This window comes from Mus musculus, chromosome 18 (genome assembly GCF_000001635.26).
Source record: "Mus musculus strain C57BL/6J chromosome 18, GRCm38.p6 C57BL/6J".
NCBI classification, from domain to species: Eukaryota; Metazoa; Chordata; class Mammalia; order Rodentia; family Muridae; genus Mus; species Mus musculus.
This window is the reverse complement of record NC_000084.6, coordinates 65,867,609-65,887,441: the sequence shown is the minus strand read 5'-3', so window position 1 is coordinate 65,887,441 and position 19,833 is coordinate 65,867,609. Positions and strand designations below refer to the sequence as shown.

At 45.8% G+C, this 19,833-nt stretch overlaps 1 protein-coding gene and 1 long non-coding RNA gene across 4 annotated transcripts in view; one reads left to right on the top strand and one right to left on the bottom strand.

Moving 5' to 3' along the window:
* Gm30094 (predicted gene, 30094) overlaps positions 1-19,833 on the top strand; it is a 31,416-nt gene that overhangs the window by 7,314 nt on the left and 4,269 nt on the right. The gene's annotated exons all lie outside the window — the stretch shown is intronic.
* On the bottom strand, positions 843-14,691 carry Grp (gastrin releasing peptide). 3 transcript variants are annotated; one of them, XM_006525887.3, is made up of 4 exons: positions 13,691-14,329; positions 7,297-7,532; positions 5,572-5,581; positions 843-1,225 (listed from the first exon to the last, which is right to left on the bottom strand). In XM_006525887.3, exons 1-4 carry the CDS (start codon positions 13,833-13,835, stop codon positions 1,017-1,019), a joined length of 600 nt encoding a protein of 199 aa, XP_006525950.1. In that variant the 5' UTR covers positions 13,836-14,329; the 3' UTR covers positions 843-1,016. The 3 variants fall into 3 exon arrangements, with proteins under 3 accessions (XP_006525950.1, XP_006525949.1, NP_778177.1); XM_006525886.4 differs by lacking the exon at positions 5,572-5,581 and adding an exon at positions 14,579-14,691 and having other exon boundaries at positions 846-1,225; positions 7,291-7,532; positions 13,691-13,993; NM_175012.4 differs by lacking the exon at positions 5,572-5,581 and having other exon boundaries at positions 846-1,225; positions 7,291-7,532; positions 13,691-13,956.

Genomic DNA, 19,833 nt, shown 5'->3' with positions numbered 1-19,833 from the left:
AATTCTTGAGAACCAGGCCCCCAGAGAGCCCAAAGGCAGCAAGTAGGGGCGCAGCAGCAGGCAGAACACAGAAAAGATGTTTCTTACAGCACTCGGTTTGGATAAGTTTTTGAATCAACAAGGTTTTAAAAGATACTAGAACACGTCACCTCTTTAATGTTTCTCTGATGAAACGGGAGCGAGAGAATTTTTTTTTTTAAGGATTTCAGATGCGATTTTTTTTTTCTAAACGAAGAAAGTCTGAACCATATGGCAACAAGTTTCAAAATGTGTTCCTGTGCAAATGTCACGATAAAAATGGGGCTGGGGAGGGTGCGTGGACAGCCAGGCCACATTCTTCGAAAACAGGAAATCTCCTGAATTCTTTTCTGTTTTAAGGGGAAGCTGAGTGAATCTGGCCTGGTGAACTACCCCCCCCTTCTCAAAAACAAACAAACAAACAAAAACAAACAGTATTGCTTGCTACATAAGCTGAAAAGAGGTTTAAGATAGAGTGACCCAGAAAACATGTGTTTGGATTCCAGTTCCATTTACCATGTGACCTTGGGAAAGTCACCTGGCCTCATAGATCCTTTGACTCCCCATCTGTTAAAGCAGGGTATCGTTTTTTGTCAGCTCATGGGACCATCCTGAGGAATATAGCAAGACACATGGTTGAACAGGGTAAGGACTGAAGATGAAGAGATCCAGCCTCCTTCTCCAGCCCAGCCCATCTGATGACATTAATCACCACAAGTGTTCACCAAGTAGCCCCCTGCCTTAATCAGTGGCCACAACGTCTATCAACACGGTGTTTTCTGACATACTATCTTTTCATTTGGAGTGGAAATAAGAAGGACAAGTTGCCCTTTGGACAGCGTGATCACGGAAGCTTTTTATTGTGAATGGTAGCAAATTGGAGCCCTGAATCTAATCAACAAAAAGCCTAGCTGGAAAAAGCGTTCATTGGAAAGCTCTTTCTAAGTAGTGAGTGGTTCACAGAAACAAGTTCAAACCAGAAGATGCTGCTCGAAAAATCACGAGTTTAGTTGCGGTTGAAAGATAAGGAGAATAGTTAAGTAAATTGCACAAAGGAAATCTTGTTGATGGTCCAGTAGAGTTGACGTTTGCAGAAGGCAGTCTTTGAAGGGTTTTGTTTTGCTCCTTGGAAGCCGCCCTTGTCGTTGTCCCTTCAGCTGGCAGTTCCTCCCTTTTCCTTGAGAACCTGGAGCAGAGAGTCTACCAACTTAAAGAAATATATTAGAGATAGTTACACACACGTACAAGTGATGGGGGCGGATCTAATGGTAACTGTAAGCCCATTCCTAGCAGCCCAGAAGCATCCCATGGCAGAAAGGCAAATTCCCTGGTCAACTCCCAAATCTTCTGCCTTGGAAACTCTGGTGAGGAGCCCTGCATCCTGCCCTCACAAGTCTTCTAGAAGATTCTAAACACAGTGTTAGAGAAGCATTCATGCTCCTGAGAAATAAAGTAACTTCCACCAACTCTGGACTGGGTGGGTGGGTGGGTGGGTGGGTGGGTGGCGTTGTCCCGTCTGCTAAACTTGTCATCTGATCTAATTCCTTGGGTGTGTTTTAACCGTTTTTGAAGGTTGAAGGTTTTATTTATTATTAGGATAGAGCTGAGGAAGGAGTCAAGGGGACTACGCAATGCTACCTCCCCAAACCCCCAAATCCCCACCCCACCCCCATTATGCTACAGCAGTCAAAGCTTTTGAATCATGCACTACAACTGAACCAGGAAATGATAGCAGATGATTGAGGAGTTCATCTGGGTCTCCACCCAAGCTCTAAGTTTATTATCATTTGCTTCCTGTGGCTTCTGCTCAAAATTTCACCAAGAATGAAGGGGGGAAAAATAGTTACAGGTCTTAAAAACTTTATTCTCTTTCAGCAACTTTTGCCCAAAGAGGTAAGAAACTAGATCTTATTATTTTTAACCCAGACAAGAGTTTATTACTCTTCCCAAGTTTCTCTGGCAATTTAGTTCCCCTGCTTCCGGACTGGTCACTTGTTTCTAATAAGGGAAGTAGTGCTATTCTTAGGCAAATGGTACCTACTCTGCAGCTCGGCTGTGTGCAGCCGATGCTAATGAGCCCTGGGCTGCGGATGGATTCCCACACAAGCCAATTAGCTTCACCTTCCTTCCTCAGAACCAAGACTGCAACCACAAGACTGCCAGTCCTTAGATTTCTCCATCTCTCCCCTCAAGTGACCCAACAGCCATAAAAGAAGTCAGCTGAGGGATGAAGAGGAACCCCACTCCTCAAATCCCAGTACCTCAAAATGTTGAGTTGAAAGTTTTAGCTTAACCCAAGGAAGAGAAAGCCTAGCAGAAAGGGAAGGGAGAGAAAATGGGGTCCGGCAGACAGAGACACCGTGGTGGTCTCAGTCTTCCTGCGCAGAAGTTATTAGGGTCACTGGAGGGTTCTTAGTTATTCTTGATTTCTGTTGTTTTCTATATGAAACTCTCTTGGGAGCTCCTCTGGTTTCTTTTCTGTTACTATGATAAACTATCCTGTGTGTTATGGCTAATCTTGGCTGTCCACTTGACCCACCTGGGGAGAGGGACCCTCAGTTGAGGACTTTCCTCCATCAGAATGACCCTGGGGCGTTAGGGAAGGAGTCTTTTCTTGATTGCTAATTCATGTCGTGGGGCAACCCTGGGCAAGCGGGCCTGGGCTATGTGAGAGAAGTTGCTCACAATCCCAGGTTACAGTTCATCATGAGAAAGAAATCAAGCTGGTCATGCCCACAGTCAAAGCAGAGAGAAACAAATGCTTGCTTGCTTGTGTTCACCCTGATTTCTCCACTCACTTTTTCAAGACCCTTTCCTAGGGGATGGTGGCACCCACAGTGGGCTGGGTTTTCCCACATATATCAGCCTAATCAGTATAATCACTCATAGATATGCCTACAGACCAACCCAATGTAGACAACCCCACGTTGAGACTCTTTTGCAGGTAATTCTGGGTTGTCTCAAGTTGACAATTAAAGCTCACCGTCTCAGAAAATGTTCAAACGTTAAGAAAAACCCTTTCTATTTAAGTGATTTAATGAGACAATAAGAAGGATCCCTTTAAAATAAGGACAAAAGCTGGACATGGTGGTACATGTCTATAATCTCAGCTCCATGGGAGGCTGATGGAAGATCAACACTGCCTGAACTGCATAGCAAGACGAGAGAGAGAGAGAGAGAGAGAGAGAGAGAGAGAGAGAGAGGAGAGAGAGAAAGAGAGAGAGAGAGAGAAACCTATATATCCATTTCCTAACACAACAGCCTCTGGAACTCTATCCCTAACCCCTTTGTTCATGGCCACAAATAGAAGGAAAAGACAATGGTGGCAGAGCTATGACCGGGATCTACATTACAATAACTTTCTTCACTGACTCTCAGAACATTCCCTGACCACGTCCAAGGTTACGGCTAGGCCCTGGACCTGACCTGAACCCTAATCCGTGCTATGGAAACCATGGGATAGAAGCTCCATTCTTTTCAGCATCTCATTAAAAGATTGGAGAAAGGGGAATGGGTAAAAGAAAGATGAACATTAACTTGAACAAGCCTGGCCATTCTTGCTGGCAAAGCTCTGGGGCCTGTCTGCTATGATCCAGTAGTTACAGCCAGTACACATTCCCACACACCACTCTGAATTAAGTAAACATCTTTGCCATCAAAACATAGGAAATGCTCAGCTTCTAACTACAGCTCTGGGTGCGTTGGCAAGGGGACTTGGTGTTTTATGGCTGCTGCGAGCAAGGACAGCATGTGTGGAGAGTTTTTAATTTTAAGCCGAGTCCTTCAGCCTCTGAAAGCTCCTGCAACTGATCCTAGTGGTTCTCAGCGAGATTATTAAACTCCTCTCTGACACTGGGAGATATACGGATTTCTAATAGGCCAGATCTCGCGGCACTCTTTCTCCTTTGAATAAGATCGTTATAAGGCGGTGTCAGTTTTCACAATGACATATTTTCACTGGGGGGAAATGTCCAAAGCAAGATAAGCAGTAATCTGTTCTGCCCTCTGTGAAGATTAAACTCACTTTTACAGTTGTTTTTCACAGTTCTGGAAACTGTATCCAAGAGAATAAGACCATTGTGTGCAATAGCTAATTATTTAACTTGAGGTGGAATGAAATGGGATGATAGGCTTTTAAACTTGGGGAAAGAAAACAACACATAAAAGGAGAGATCAGGCTGGGAGTAGTGGCACACGCCTGTAATCCCAGCACTCGGGAGGCAGAGGCAGGTGGATTTCTGAGTTCGAGGCCAGCCTGGTCTACAGAGTGAGTTTCAGGACAGCCAGGGCTACACAGAGAAACCCTGTCTCGAAAAAAAAAAAAAAAAAAAAAAAAAAAGGAGAGATCGTCAGAAAGCAAGGTCTGAAGATAGATAGATAGATAGATAGATAGATAGATAGATAGATAGATAGATAGATAGGTAGGTATATATGTGTGTGTGTGTAAGAAGTATTGTCCATTTTAAAGCAGCCACTTTCTATGAGTGCCCCTTCAATCTATCCCATAATATTGCCACATGGAGACCTCTGTGAAGCTACCCTTTCACAATCCCTCAAAGCTTTGAATGCTCTGCTGACTATGGGACATTTGGGGCCCTTGAAAAAGGACTTGAATTTTAAGGAGTTCAATCATTGGCAGAGCCAAGTTCAGCTGATAAAGCAACTGCAGCTGGATACTGCTGTTTGCTTAGGAACGGAAGCACTGCAGGAGCCTGAGAGTTAAGGAGTCCAGCAGTTAAGAGCACTGACTTATGTTCCAGAAGACTTATATGGAGGCTCACAACCATCTGTAACTCCAGTTCCAGGGGATCCAACACCCACTCCTGACCTACCAGAGCATCAGGCTCACCAATAGCGTACAAGTATATAGGCCAGAAAAACACCTAAAATATAAATATATCTTTCTTTAACTTTTAAAGAAAATTGAGCACTGGAGATGAATAAAAGAGTTGTATGTGTCCTTTTATGAATGAGCTACAAAGCAAATGTATTTTGATGCTTGTAGAAGTTTATCTTCGAGATCGCTAGGGTAGTGATTTATTATTATTATTATCATTCAAATAAATAGGAACTACACAGTTATTAAATGTCCACTCCAGAAAAGCATTTGATCAAGAAAAACACGGCCGATTGGGTCTGAGAAGTCAGTTACAAGTTCACAGTACCCTCAGAGCAAGTAGTCCTTTGACAAAGAAGCTAACCATCCAACACCCGCAACCGGATTACCACGAGAGACTCACCCAGAGCTCTGAGTACCATTGGTACTGATTTCTTCATTGGCTGATTTGATCTAGAGTTCTCTTCTGAATAAAAGCCACTGAAGGCTTTCTCTCTAGGAGTTTTGTGCAACAAAAGAGCTCTTGCTTTGCATTTAACATCAAAAATTGCCACAGATGTGGGGAAAGTCAAACAGAAAGCATCCCTCCAAGAAAGCAAAAGGGCCATCAAAGAGCTAACCATCAGGGAAGAGTGAAGCAGCGGGGAGGTGTCTCTGAGCTCGGTGAATGACAAGAAGTATTAGCCATCTCCAGGAACAGAGCCAAGCAAGGCCACCTTCTCCATCCTGCATCCCATGTGTTAATTGGGTACCATTCCCTGGAAGGGGACCTGAAGGGCATACTGTCCCAGGCAGATGGAACTCAGACTATTGCTCTAATACCATCAATGAGAAGTGTTGTGATTCAGTTTGCTCAACCTCAAAATGCAGAGGCTGGGGCTCTACTGAGTAGCAGGGCATACTCGTAGCATGTATGTGGCACTGGGCTCATTTTCAGCATCAAATAAACAATATAAAGAGTAACAGAGGCTCTCACCTGACGGGGGAGGGTGGTCAAAGGAGATAACTCACTTACCCTACTCGCTGGAATACAAGGGTTTGGTCACACAACTGAAGAGCTCAGATGGCATCCCCTGAGCTGAGTTATAGGCTAGTGTAAACTGCCTGATGTGGGTGCTGAGAACCGAACTTGGGTCCTTTTCAAGAGCAGTATGCACTCTTAATCACCGCGCCATTCCTTCAGTTCCACGTCATTACTTTTTATGGAAGGTAATATTGGCTTTGCTCCATGGTTTCAAAGGCTTCTGTCCATCGTGAAAGAGCGGGGCAGAGCAAAAGCCATTCACCTCAGGGTGCCCAGGAAGTAGGAGGAATGGAAGGAGGAGGAACGGAAGTAGGAAGGCCTCTACCCTGGCATCATTATCTACCTTTGCCTTTTACTGGACGTGTGTTAAAAAGTAGTGGTGATCACTTCACGTTCAGCTGCCTCGCTTCCCATAACCCAGGCTCAGTGATTTGCTATCTTTGTATCTGACCATTACCACTTTGGTATTCCTACATACCAGTAAGTCAGTTGTCTTCAGAAATACTCACTGATTTTTGAATATTGGAATGCAACTGGAATTATTCAACTTGGAATAAATTTTTAAAAAGCCACATTGTATATTAAAAAAAAAAAAAGAGCTCTCTCCTCTGAAAAAAAATAGACACCTTCTTCCTCTACTGCATATCAAAAATTAACACATCTGTAAACCCACAAGAATTTACTTGAATACTGTCTGTGGGCTCACTATCAAAATATCCCAGTGAGAAGTCAGGCGTGATGGCGCACACCTATAATCCTAAACCCTGCAGAGGCTTAAGCAGGACAATCTCGAGACAGTTAGAGGCCAGCAGGAACTACAAAAATTCTCATGAAGGCCATAATCGCTGCTTCAAGTGAGCACGGTTACTAATAAAATTCCTAAACTGAACTTTGGAACCCAGGTTTTATACTAAGAGAAAAACGATTATATCCAAAGAAAAGATAGCTTGGAATAATAGTTTGCTTAGCATACATAGGTGTTGGCCTAGTGTAACAACTGAATGTCTTCATGCCATGGTTAATCTACATTGCCAATTTGACTGGAGCTAGAATCACTTAGGGGACACATCTCTGGGGGTGGGGATGACCCGCCCTGAATGTGGGGGGCACCACCCTACGAGACGGGGTCCTCGGGAGGAGACAGTGAGTAGAGCACCAACATTTAATTTATCTCTCTGTGACACACGGGCCCCACCTCACCTTCCTCAGTGAGATGGACTGTGTCTTCAGACTGTGAGCTGCGATAAATCCACCTTTTTCTTACATTGCTTTTGGTCAGGTATTTTGTACAGCGATGGGAAAGGTGATCAATACATGTCATAATCACTTCACGTTCCCCTGATCAACACCCCTGCCCCCTGAACTCTTTCTGAATACCTCCCACCCCTCATCTGAAGCGTGCTTGTTTCACCTTAGCGGTTTGAACGTCGTTAAAGTAGCTGCCGTCCTCGGGATCCCAAGTAGGCTGGAGACTGAGAGGCGGATGCTGAGGTGGCTGGTGGCTTTGGTTCCCAGCAGCTTCTAGGAGGTCCAGCAAATCCCTTGCAGCTTCTTCCCAGCGGACGTACCCCCTCAGCTGCTCCTTCAGGCCGTCTCTGTCAGCCGCATACAGGGACGGGGATTCATCCGTGCTCTTTTTTCCCATTAAGTGTCCTGTGAACGCAGAACAAACCCGGGATGCTACAAATCCAACGGAGGGGAACAGAAGAAGGAGCAACTGAAACAGAGACCTGTGCGGTGAACACGACTGCCCAGTAAATGCAAAATAAACAGCATTATTTTACTATTAAGAGTTGGGCTATACACAACACATGGGCTCTGCTATCAATCCAAAAGATGGAGTGAACTAAATCAAATTCAGATCTGCATGTGACTCAGGGGCCCTGGGTTTTGCTACTAACCTCTACTACCTAGTGGAGTGACTTCAGACAAGTGCTGTAGCACCCCAGGCTTCAGTGTTATCAACTATGAAAGGAACAGGCCAGGGCAAATCGCATCTAAGAAAGCTTCCGAATGTAAAGTTCTATCAATTCTGCGTGGCCGGCTGAATTGCAGAATCCCGGCGTCTCCCGCCACCAATTTCAAGTTTCTGCTGAAAATCAAAGTCTTGATGTGTTTCTTTGTATGATTTTTTTTAAATGTTGCCTTTCTCTTATCTGTAATACAATTGTACCAAAGGAATCTTTCACTTAAACTTTCTCTGAATTTTAGCTGAAATTGAATCTAGAAAACCTCACCTAGAAGTGATGGTGGGTTAAAAGTGTAATGAAAAACCAGTTGAAAACAAGTTCTGACTGATATATTCAACAGCCACATCAATTCCGGGGTTTCTTTTGGATCTCTGAGAATCTCTCAGTAGTTCTAAGCACATGTGTCTGCCTTACAAATTAATTAGTTAGTTAATCCTATGAAGGAGGCCAAAGTTGTAAAGAACAGTGATATTCATATATCTAAGAAGTGTGTGACCAACCCCATTTCTGCATTCTTTCTTTTTTTAAAAACTGTGTGTGCATGCATGTGTATATGTGTGTGCGTGTGTGTCCATGTATGTATGTATGCATGTGCACGTGTGTGTGCATGCATGTGTGTCCATGTGTGTGTCCGTGTGTGTATGCATGTGTATATATGTGTGCATGTGTGTGCATATGTGTGCATGTATGTGTGTATGCATGTGCACGTGTGTGTGTGTGCATGTGCACGTGTGTGTATGCATGTGCACGTGTGTGTGCATGCATGTGTGTCCATGTGTGTGTCCATGTGTGTGTGCATGTGTATATGGTATATGTGTGTGCATGTGTGTGCATATGTGTGCATGTATGTGTGTATACATGTGCATGTTTGTGTGCATGTATGTGTGAGTGTACATGTGTATGTGTGTGCATGTGTGCATATGTGTGTTCATGTGTGTGTGTGTGATGTCACAGTGCATGTCAGTGCAGGTCAGAGGGAAACCTGTGGGAGTTGGTTTTCTTCTTCTACCATGTGGGTTCCAAGATTTGAACTTAGTTCATCCATCTTGGTGGCAGTGCAGATCCCACGTCCACATATTTTTGGTTTGTTTGTTTTTGAGACTGGGCCTCACCATGTAGTCCCAGCTAGCCTCAAACTCACTGAGATCTGCCTCCTTCTGCCTACCGGGGTCTGGAATTAAAGGGGAGCGCCACCACACCCAGCCAGGTCCCAGTTCTAAACGCTTTCATCCTTCAAATAGACACACGTTATTTCTCTGCTCCCAGTTTCGCTGGCACAGAGGTTTCTACTACTAATAAGCCTTTGGTGCTTTTGAGTTAAAGTCTCATGGTTCCAGCCCTAACTGGCATTGGACACAGTCGAGTGTGAACTCTTCCATTTGATTGACATCAGAGTACAGAGGTGAAATGAGACTTGTCGAAACCTCCTAGACATAAGCAAAGGTTCTACAGTTATAACAAGGCTAGAGTCCAGTCTCCACTACATTATACTATTTGGAGTGTTTTGTAAATTTCCAAAGGCTGCGGAGCATCACCCTGGGAACTGGAAATGAAAACATGATTTACAAATAGCTAATATTCTAAAGAGGAGCAAAGAACCTTATAGCAGGGTATCAGATATCATGTGACTTGCGAATATTTACTTCTGTTAATATTAGGCAGTCTTCAAATGAGATTTTGAGTGAGCAAGGATCACATATCAGTGTACCATGATATCATGAGGCTTGAAAAATAAATTGTTACTATCAGGCAATCTTCAAGTGAGATTGCCCCTCAAGTCCCACTTAGAAGGGACTTCACACTGCTTAAAGACCTTGTTAAGGACACCGACCCCAATGAAGGATTAGAGTCTTACATTGTTTCCGTCACCTACTGGGTCAACCTGGTGTCCAGCTGTCCACTGCACTGCCATGAATTTGGCCCTCACAGCGATGATATTGCACAACTTCCCAGGAAAGCCAATGTGTCATCAGCTTTAGTTACATGGAGGAAATTGAATCTCGATGGCTAGAAGACATCACTGGAACCCTGATGCTCACAGTAATTACCTCAGTCACTCCTGGAATCTCTGATTCCTTGCCATCTAGCTAGGATGTCGAAAATGAGAAAGGATTCATTGCCAATAAAGCAGTGGGGTGATGGAGATGTTTTTATGAACATCTTCATCTTGCTTGGCTGGATTATACTTGTGCATTTTGCTCTAACGGCAAAATAGATCCGCTGTGCATCTTATTACTGATCTAACACAGATCCTGGTGACATTAGACTGAAGGCCAGTACTTGCCTGCTGGCAGCGTGCTGTTCAACTGCCCACTTCCCGGCACACATGCCCATTATTACAGGAAGGGCGCCATCTATAATATCCCAGGGAAACACACATTCCCTGGGTCCTATTTCATTTTTGAGCTCGCTACTGTCAACCAAATGATCATCTCCATGGCAACATGGACAAGATACCCACTTCCACTTCATCTCCTATCATCATCTGTCACACATATGTAGTAGAATAATGGACATCTCAATATAGAGAAAGGATGAGCATTGAAAAATTAACAAGCTTTGCTCTTAATGTAAAAAGGGGGAAAAAAGCTTTTGTGCCTTTAAATTGTGTGACGTTCCACTAAAGGGCAGGTTTGAAATGTAAATTAATTTCTTCAGAGTAGAAGCTAGAAAACTATCCTAATTTGAGAAAATACCTATTAAGATATAAAGTATTGTGTACTTCCAAGAATCGGGATTTATGGGGCAGAGGGGATATCCCAGTGGTTAAACCATTTGCCAATGAGAGTGTAAGGACCAGAGTCCAGAGCCTTAGAACCCACATAAGTAATGAGTAGGTCTGGTGGTCTGCCAGTGACTCCAGCTTCAGGAGGTGCGAGCAGGCTGGCTAGCTAGACTAGCCACATCTGTGAGCTCTGGATCTAATCAAGAGGCCCTGCCTCAGTGGATAGAGGGAAGGATTAATCAGGGATGATTCTAGGCACCCCACACACATGCAAACACGAACACCCCCACCAAAGCATCATACACACACACACACACACACACACACACACACACACACACACACACGGAAATGGAAGGGGCCTTGATGTAGCCCCGCAATGAATACCGATCTGCTCTGCATCCCGAGGTGTCGCCCAATTCAGCTTTCCAAGTCCTGCTCCACCACATCAAAGTGAGAGCGGCAACTAGGAGCCTTCCGGGGAAGCACAGAGAACAGTTGCTAGTTTTTATGTTAACATCTATTTTCATGACACACACAAAACATCCCCATGAACACAAAGCCCCACGGGAGAAGTGTGGGCAGTTTTCGGGCTACAGAGTCATTTTCCATTGCTTTCCTGAACTGGAAAAAAAGTGGTTCTCCGAGAGAACTGAACCAACAGTCTTCTTGTGGGCAACGGCAGAGGTTTAGTCCTAAGGTGTAACTAAGTCAAGAGTGATGGCAAAAGCCTGTGGTTCCAACACTATAAACACTGCATCAGGAGGATCACAAATTCAAAGCTAGCCTGGGCTACATCATCAGACCTTGTCTCCAAAAAGGCAAGTATTGGGTGGCATAGCTCATAGAGCATTTGCTAGTATGGGTTCACTCCTTGCATCCCCAAAATTCAAACAAAACAGAAGAAAAAACAGCCATGTGCTGTGTGCCTTTGGGAACTAGAGAGAATGGGGATTGTTTTTAAGGATATTTTGAATTAAGTTAAATCTAAATAAGTAAATTAAATTTAAATACAATTAAATCTCACATCATTCACCTTGGGTGATACACTTCTTTCAATAGCACCTACCCAAAATACACTTGTTGTTCTTAGGTTTTTTTGCTTTTTTTTTTTTTTTTTTCAAACACAAGTATGTCTGGGTGACATGCGTAGAAAGTTGGAGCGCAGGCTGGGCAGCTTAGGCAGTGGGGGCTGGGATTGTAGTTCAGCAGAGGGGGCTTGCTTGTGTACAAGCCCAACAATACACACACACACACACACACACAGAGAGAGAGAGAGAGAGAGAGAGAGAGAGAGAGAGAGAGAGAGAGTTAATAGTATTAAACTAAGAAGAGTGCATTGGAGACTAAATTTTAACATGATGTTTCTGGTACTACTGTGGAGGGTGATTAAGGGAAGTACCCTAAATATCCCAGGACACATGTGCCCCCTAACTACAGTGTGTCACCAGCTTGGCCTGGACCACAGGTATGACACTAGGTTCATACCCACCTCTGTTGTGCTTTTAGTCTTCAAGGGTTGACTGATAGGTCATGAGCTCTTCTTGTGTGAGAGCAGAGAGGAGAGAGAAATGATGGAATTCAGAGTACCAGGTCTTCCTCCCTGTCCACTGACTGCTGGCTGATTCAGACAGCGGCCTTTTAATCTAGGCTCTGAGAATACCTTTTTTAAAATCACCAGCTCAAACTCTGGGTTCTTCAACACCTTTTGCTTCTCCTGTGCCAACCTACACTCTAGTCTCTGTCCTGTCTCCTAGAATCCTAGCACCCGTCAGAGACCACAAGTTCTTTCATCCCTGGGACTTTTAGCAAGACGTCCAGAAACTAGAGTATGGTAAGCCTCTTGGCCTCTCTGGCAAAACACAACACGGAAGTACAAAGGCAGTGTTTCCAGCCTCATTCCTTCCCCTAGAATCTGAGACTTGGTGGAGTAATTTCCTTTCCAACACACTATTTCCTGCTTCTAAATATCTGACTAAGGAAACCACTCAAGCACACACACACACACACACACACACACACACCTTCAATCTCTTTAGAGTAAGCACTAGTTTTCCAGGAAATTTGAGATAGTCACAACTGACTGCAGTGGCAAAAGATCAGGAGACCTTGGACTCTGCGTTTCTTGGCAGTCGTGCTTGCCTGGAGATGATGCTGGTAGCTTCGACACTCAGAGCTCCAGGTGATGCTGGGAGGGTAGATGAGTGGCAAGCTGTTAACTGCTACTGGCCTCCCAGTTTCAAGAAAGCTCTAAGCCTGTGTTCTTCAAAGCCTGAACTCAGCCCCACTTCTCACCTTCTACCACTGTGCAACAGACCTCTCCATCCAGACTGGAACCAAGAAGCCCAGAAGCCACTGCCCAGCAAACAGAACTTGTTGGCAGGAGTCAGAAGAAGAGAGGGTTGAGGGTCATGTTGTGGATCTCAGAGATGGACAAAAGCCTGGGGGTTGGGCAGCGGGAGCCAGGTAAGCTTAGAGAAGCAGGCATGATCCCTGAAATCTGCCAAGGCCAGGAGTGAGGGTCAGCAGAGGTGGTCTGAAGGAAAGAGCATTGCTGAGTATTTGAACGCAAGGCGAGAGAGTGGGGAGCGCTGCACCCCGGTCCCCACACCCCGTGGTCCTGCTCGGTGCACTACTACAGCGTGAATTCTAGCCCACAAGCGTCCAGTCCATCCGGCTAGATTAGGTGCTGATATGTACTAGGGGACCTCATTCCCCAAGTTGTTTGGGAGCAGACCCAAGCCAGATAGGGGAGCGGCTAGGGGAACAATAGGAGGCAGTGGCCAGGTGCAGAGGGAAGGTGAGCTGCACCTGAGGGATTTGGGATGCCCCCAGACGCCCCACTCACGAGGGATGCTCACAGGTGCTAAGCGGAAAGAGTGCTAAGAGGGAAGGGATCAGTGTGCCACCAGCGAGGAGGGATCTATCAGGTTTCTTAAACAAGAGAAGGTGAGATGGAGTTTGGGGGAGATCTGGATAAGTGTTTCAGTAGAAAGAAAGGAGCCAAGCCAAACTCAGCAAGCAAAATGCTGAGAGGGGGAGAGACGGGGCTCCCTCTAGCTAGTTAGACCCCTCTGAGGAGAAGAGCCCAGGGATTTCATGATCGGGACACTTACCCACAGCCCAGTGACTGCCGCGCGGATACATCTTAGCCAGGACCGTGCCTCCACCTGCGCCTGTCGACACCGGGGCAGCTGGCCCCCGGGGCGCCTGGCAGAGGACCAGAGCCAACAGCAAGAGCGAGAGCTCCGAGCCGCGCATGGTCCTGGAGGGAAACCCTCAGAGCTCTCGACTAGGCTGAGAGTGCGTTGTCCCGACGGAGCAGCGACAGGAGGACGGTTCTCAGGAGCTCTGCCACTGCCGCTTCGAGAGCCACTGCTGCAGACTCCACGCGGCCCTGGACTTTATATAAAGGAAGCCTGCGCGGGAGGGGCCGGGGGTTCTTACACCCGGGACCTGAGCGCACTGACGTCTCTCTATAGCGAGCCGCGCTCCCAGATGCCTGGCTGGGAAACCATCCATCTACAGTGATGAAAGGCTGAGTATGCCTTGACCCATCTCCCTTTTTCTCCTAGTCCCATCGGACTAATTTCTACCATCTTAGACGTCCTCTCCAACGAGATATCATGAACACCACCACCCCCCCGCCCCCCGCGCTTTGCTTTGCCCCTGGCAATCCCCAGCAGCAGCAGCAGCAGCAACAGCAGTAGCCTCACTTGCTCTGCCAGATGCAGGATAACGCAGGAGGATGCGCTCTGTGTACAGAGCTAAAGCTACTTGGATTAAACACTGGCCCCTCTGGCAGACTTACCGCTTCCAAGAAACGGGGGGGGGGGGGCGGGAAACCCACTCTCCTGCGAATTTCCCTCTCCAGCAATTAATTCAGTGTCCCTTAGCTACTTCACACATGCAAGGCGTCTAAAGAACTGTTCACTTTCTCTCTGCCCCTTCTGTTCTCACTTCTGAAGACCCTCCCCATACAATAATGTTAAGGGGACACGCACCATACCCGATGTGACAATAAATAGAAGCCTGTAGGATGTTGTTGCCTACGGGTTGGCTGCCAGGCCGATGCTGTGGCTGTGCCTATAATAGGTGAGGCTTGTTTCCCACCAAGGGCTGGGGAACTGCCTCACTGTTTGAGGCTTGATTGTTCCCTGTGAACATGATGTTGATACAAAAATCTCCGGTCTGAGTTCCTGGCAGGATACTACATTTGTGCCTTTCTTGAGTGATCTCACACACATAACACATTGCATGGCAGTTTTCTTGGACTTGAAATGTATTTTTGGGCATGTATCTGGCTCCAGGGAGGAAGAAAAAAAATGCTGATTTTAAGATTGTTTTTAGTAGCCAGAGAAGTACAGTAATACTATCCTGAGGGAGTGATCCAAGAGAGCACTGAAAGGAAGAAGGAGAGATGGGTTGGCAAAGAGAGAGAGAGAGAGAGAGAGAGAGAGAGAGAGAGAGAGAGAGAGAGGAATCTATAGTGGGATCCCACCTCTCCAAGGTTCCCAGCCTCTGTAGCCCATCCCCAGGCTGGCTGTGAGCCGGCATTTGGCCCTGAGCACACAAAGGCCGGCTTCCTCTCAAGCACAGTGCTTGTCAGGGGCCTGGTCCTACTTCTCTGTGAATCAATCCAGCGCTAGGCTGCTAGGTAGACTTGGTGAGTGAACGACTTGTCCTAGAGATGGTCAGGTGTAACACCTTCTGCGCTGCCAGAAGAGCATCAAGCCCTCTCCTCTCCAGATGAAATGCTAGAGGAAGGCCCTTCATTTGAGAACTTTGCTTTGTGTTTTGAATGTCTTGTTTCAGTGGCACAATGTTCAAGGCTATGTAGCCACTAAGAAGAGCTAAGGCCTGGGTGGCTTTTGAAGGTTGTGTCTGATACTGGATGTGGCCTGTCCACCTCACGGTCCACCTCACCTTACTCCTCACTCTCACCTCTGCGAACTCCAACATGCCTTGCCCTCCATGCGGGACAGAGAGCATCTGAAAACACAAGCCCTGGTAAGCCTTTCTGTTGAGCCTGTTGGTCATCGAGACACAACGTTAGCCAACATAAACCTTGTAAGTAATGTTTTTCTTACAACACTGAGGAAAAACCTTGGTGCACAGTTCAAACACTGGTGCACAAAAGCACAGCTCTTCTGTGACTCAGGACACCTTACTGCTCCTGTGTCTCTTGCATGGCTGGAGGCACGCAGGCTCCTCTTCCACCTCAGCTCTTACTCTGAATACCCCAGCCCACAGACCTTCTGCCACTGAAAGCCGTGTGGTTAGGTTTGCATCCTGCTCAGGCAATGATGGTGTCATCCCCGTCCATGACCGCATCTTGCTCAGCCCGTGAAGAAAGGACTCAGAAGACGTGAGGGGACACGGTGTCCTGCAGGGTATGAGAGATGGGTCAGTCTCCTCACCAGAAAGACAATGGCTTGTCGTCAGGTAGGAGCTGGAGCCGTCTTACATCTGATTCAGATACATGAACAAGCCTCAATAGATCCTGACTGTGTGGTTTCCTGGATGCTTTTTAAAGTCATCCCAGGGTCTGCCTTTTAGAAATAATCAACCCCACTGCAAAGCTCTATGAGAAAGCTCTCACGAGGCAATGGATGGTCCAGGTGAATCTGATGTTGTTTTGCTTTGGTTTGGGAGGGGTGGTGGTGGTTGTTGTTTTGCTTTGCCTTTGTCCAGAGAAGTTGTTCCACATGCGGATTTAGGAGACAGGAGTCAGGTTTTCTTCTATTCTCTCTAGGGTAGGGAAATCTAAGGGGTGCATTCTTGAGAGCCTTGCACCAGCATAAATTGATTCAGGGCACCTGTTATGGAGAATATCTCCTGTCTCACTTACTTCTGCACCTCTTAGACAAAATCCACAACAGCAGCAGCCTGAAGGAGAAAAGATTTGGTTGGCTCAGAGCTTCTCAGATTTCTGTCCATCGCGGTAGGAAAAACAGCTCACCCCCTCCCAGTGGGTCAGAGAGCAGAGAGATGTGGGATGCTGGCCTTTGACTGACTTTCTCTATCCCCTCCCCCTTCATTCTCTCTGGCACTGTCCTCCAGGCACACTCAAAGGTGTAAACAGTGAAAATGAACTATCCTATCGGATGGAAGAGAAAGGTCAACTGAACGAAACGCTATTTACTGCCATCAATGACTTGCGTGCAGACGCTAGCTGTTAATTCTATTGCAGATAGGTAACAAGTGTTGATCACTGAACCATACATGAGGAGCGCCGTCCCTGTCCACATGGCCTGGGTGGCAGTTGCCAGTGAAGGGAGGGGGGAAGCAAATAGACCTACTTTCCTTCTATATGGGCTGAGGTGGAACCGGTCTCTTTTGCTTGTGTCAGTCAGCTACATGGTCACTGGCAACAACAAGGGAGGCTGGGGCTTGAAGTCTTGATAGTGACACACCAGCCCTGATTGCATCACTACAGAGGGGCAGATGAAGTCTGATAGGCAGCTAAGAACTTCAGTGTTTAGGAATGCTAAGGGAGAAAGATTACAGATCATTATACTTATCAAACCAATGAAGAATATAAGGTATCCTTTATTTTGTCCAGTAACTGAGAGTGGGCAAGCTCCTCCAAACGACTCTTGGTACTAAAGTCCAGGGGTGCAGCATGTTTTAAAGGCAAAACCCACAATGATATCAGTGTTAGATGAGGGTTTGAATAACCTTTCGACATTAGTTTTGGCAGAACATAGTAATTATTTTGGTTACAATGTAACAACTTATTTTCATTTATGCCTTTATCCGATCATTTTAGTTTATATAAACATTATTTCAGTTAATACATCTGGACCATGGTCAGGGTCATGAAAAGTCCCAAGTGTGTTGCCAAGGCAGACATGACTGTAGAGAGCTGAGAAATGTCTAAACATGCTCCCGGGGTATGTTGCCTTGGGCCTGGTATTCTCTGACTTTTGGTGTGGTACGTCTCAGACATTTCTTCCCTGTGGTTATTGTTTTCTCTTATAAAGTTCAAGTTTGGGTGAGCATTTTTACTGTGCCAACATATGGTCGGGACAAAATAGCAACACCTTAATCACTTCAGTACTAGGGGTTGAAACTAGAGTCTTGCCTATGCTAGTCAAAAGCTCTATCACTGAACTATATCTCACCTTCCTTTAAAAAAAAAAAAATCCCAAGACAGGCTGGCCTCAAACTCGTGTCCCTCCTTCCTCCACCTCATGCACAGCTGAGATGGAAACCATGAGCCACCAGGCCTGGTAACTAATCTCTTAAACTCTAGCTATTTCCACAGATGCACTATGCAAGAAACAGCACAGCCTTTAACAGCTTTCTTTGCTTCGGCAAAGCGGGTGTAACTCTGCCAGTTTCATGTGAGTCCTGTGGACTTGGATCTTGACTATGGTTTGGTTTAGGTGGCTGTGAGTATCACTCTGTTGTAAATTGTGAGCCTGGGGAGAGCCATGTCTCATGGCAGAGCAGAGGTAGAACCAACAGGGGCTGCTGGACACCACACACTGACATCTCTACCCTGTGTCACTGGGGAGTCAATACAAGTCTTCTTGTGAGCCCCAGTCAAGGTATGGGGGAATATAGGCTGTTCGTCATGCAGAGAAGTCAAAGATGGGGGCTAATGCTTCATTGTGTGGCATTGCAGAGAAAGAAACATGGGGTGACCACACAGCACAACAAGCTGGCTAATGGACGTGTGCTTACTCACCTTAGAGCTTGCATCACTTTAGAGGACATCTAGCATTATTGTTGGGGACATCTTAGCATCTCTGTTTGAGATGGCTAAGGCCACATCCCTAAAGCATGCAATTACCCTTGATCTTAGCCAAAAGGCTGAGAAGCGATTATATGTCTTTTTAGATACATAAGATTTCAGGCCAGCTTGCGCCTTATAAAGTTCTGCTCCAAGAAAGCATGACTGGATGGCATGATTTGAAGGGAGAGTCCTCCAAATGTTTAGAAGATATTATCTAAGAAGGCCCATTTGTGTGCTGGGAAGAAATACACACTTATGCTAGCTCGACAAAATAGAATGTGATGAGTTGTGAGACCACAGGAGGAACATGGGGAACCCCAAAACAGAGACCATGTCATTCATCTGGGTATGCGGATATGACTACAGTAGCTCATGGCCTCGCACACATGCCACATGAAGGGCTTCCTCCTCCGTTCGACTATTCCATTCTCCTCTGACTAAGCTCTGTGTCCACCATATATTGCCATTCTTGTGTAAGGTTAGTCTACCTCTCACTGTAGCCACCCCAGCTCCTTCTATCATAGGACAGCTGTCACATCACCTGGAACATCTGCCTCTGCTGCAAACGGTCAGTTCCTAAACTCACAGTCTCCAAAAGACTCGAGATCAGTCTGTGTTGCTCTCGTTGCATAGACTATAGGTTTCTCAAGACCTTATGGACTGATCTTCATTCCACCCCACAGCTCCTCTACCTGCTCAGGGTCTAGGAATGCATGCATATGGGACAGTGTCCCCTTTGCAGGCTCTGGGTAGGGATGTATTCCTGGGAAAGGGTGAGGCAGGATATCATAGTCTCCTCCCCCTAGACCTCATGGTGTGTTGTCTTAGGCCTGGCATTCCATGACGTTTGGTGTGGTAAGTCTCAGGCGTTTCTTCTCCGTGGATTATTTTCTCTTATGCAATTCCAGCTCGGGTGAGATTTTTACTATGAAGCAGGCCCTATTTATTATAACGGCCTACTTTAATTCATGAACCAGGACATAGAAACTCTTTAAGAATGTCTAAATTGTTGAACAATTTGCATCCTCACAGAGAGTCAGTGTGTCTCAGACCAATTCAACAAAACAATGTGTTTTATCCTTCTCATTGGTGTTTGGGGTAAATGTATGTTTCAAGCAGACTTCTTCAAACAAAAAATAACTTGTGTGTTTGTACCACTACCTGTAGAAGATTCCAGAATGGGAGTCTCCATGTATCCTTACCAGTGCCTGCAGAAGATGTCAGGCTGCGAGTCTCTGCATAAGTTTAAGTGGCTAGTTGGGTTTTGTTTTTTGTTTGTTTGTTTGTTTTTTGAGGGGTTGGGGAGGGTCAAGGAGTTGTTTGTTTGTTTCCCCCTTTTTATTTAAAATAGATTGTTCATACAATACATCCTGATTACAACGTCTCCTCCACCAGTTCCCCCCCATATCTTCCTCAGCTCCTCACCCAAACAAATCTATACCCTTTCTGTCTCTCATTAGAAAACAGAATTAAAAAAAAAACTTTAATAATAATAAAATAAGATAAATGTCTCTG

Excerpts from the sequence above, each read along its gene's own strand:
- Grp (XM_006525887.3), bottom strand. The coding sequence starts at position 13,835 with ATGCGCGGCTCGGAGCTCTCGCTCTTGCTGTTGGCTCTGGTCCTCTGC. Across the intron at positions 7,533-13,690 it reads CGGCAGTCACTGGGCTGTGG|GACACTTAATGGGAAAAAAG; the intron begins GTAAGTGTCCCG and ends CTGCGTTCACAG.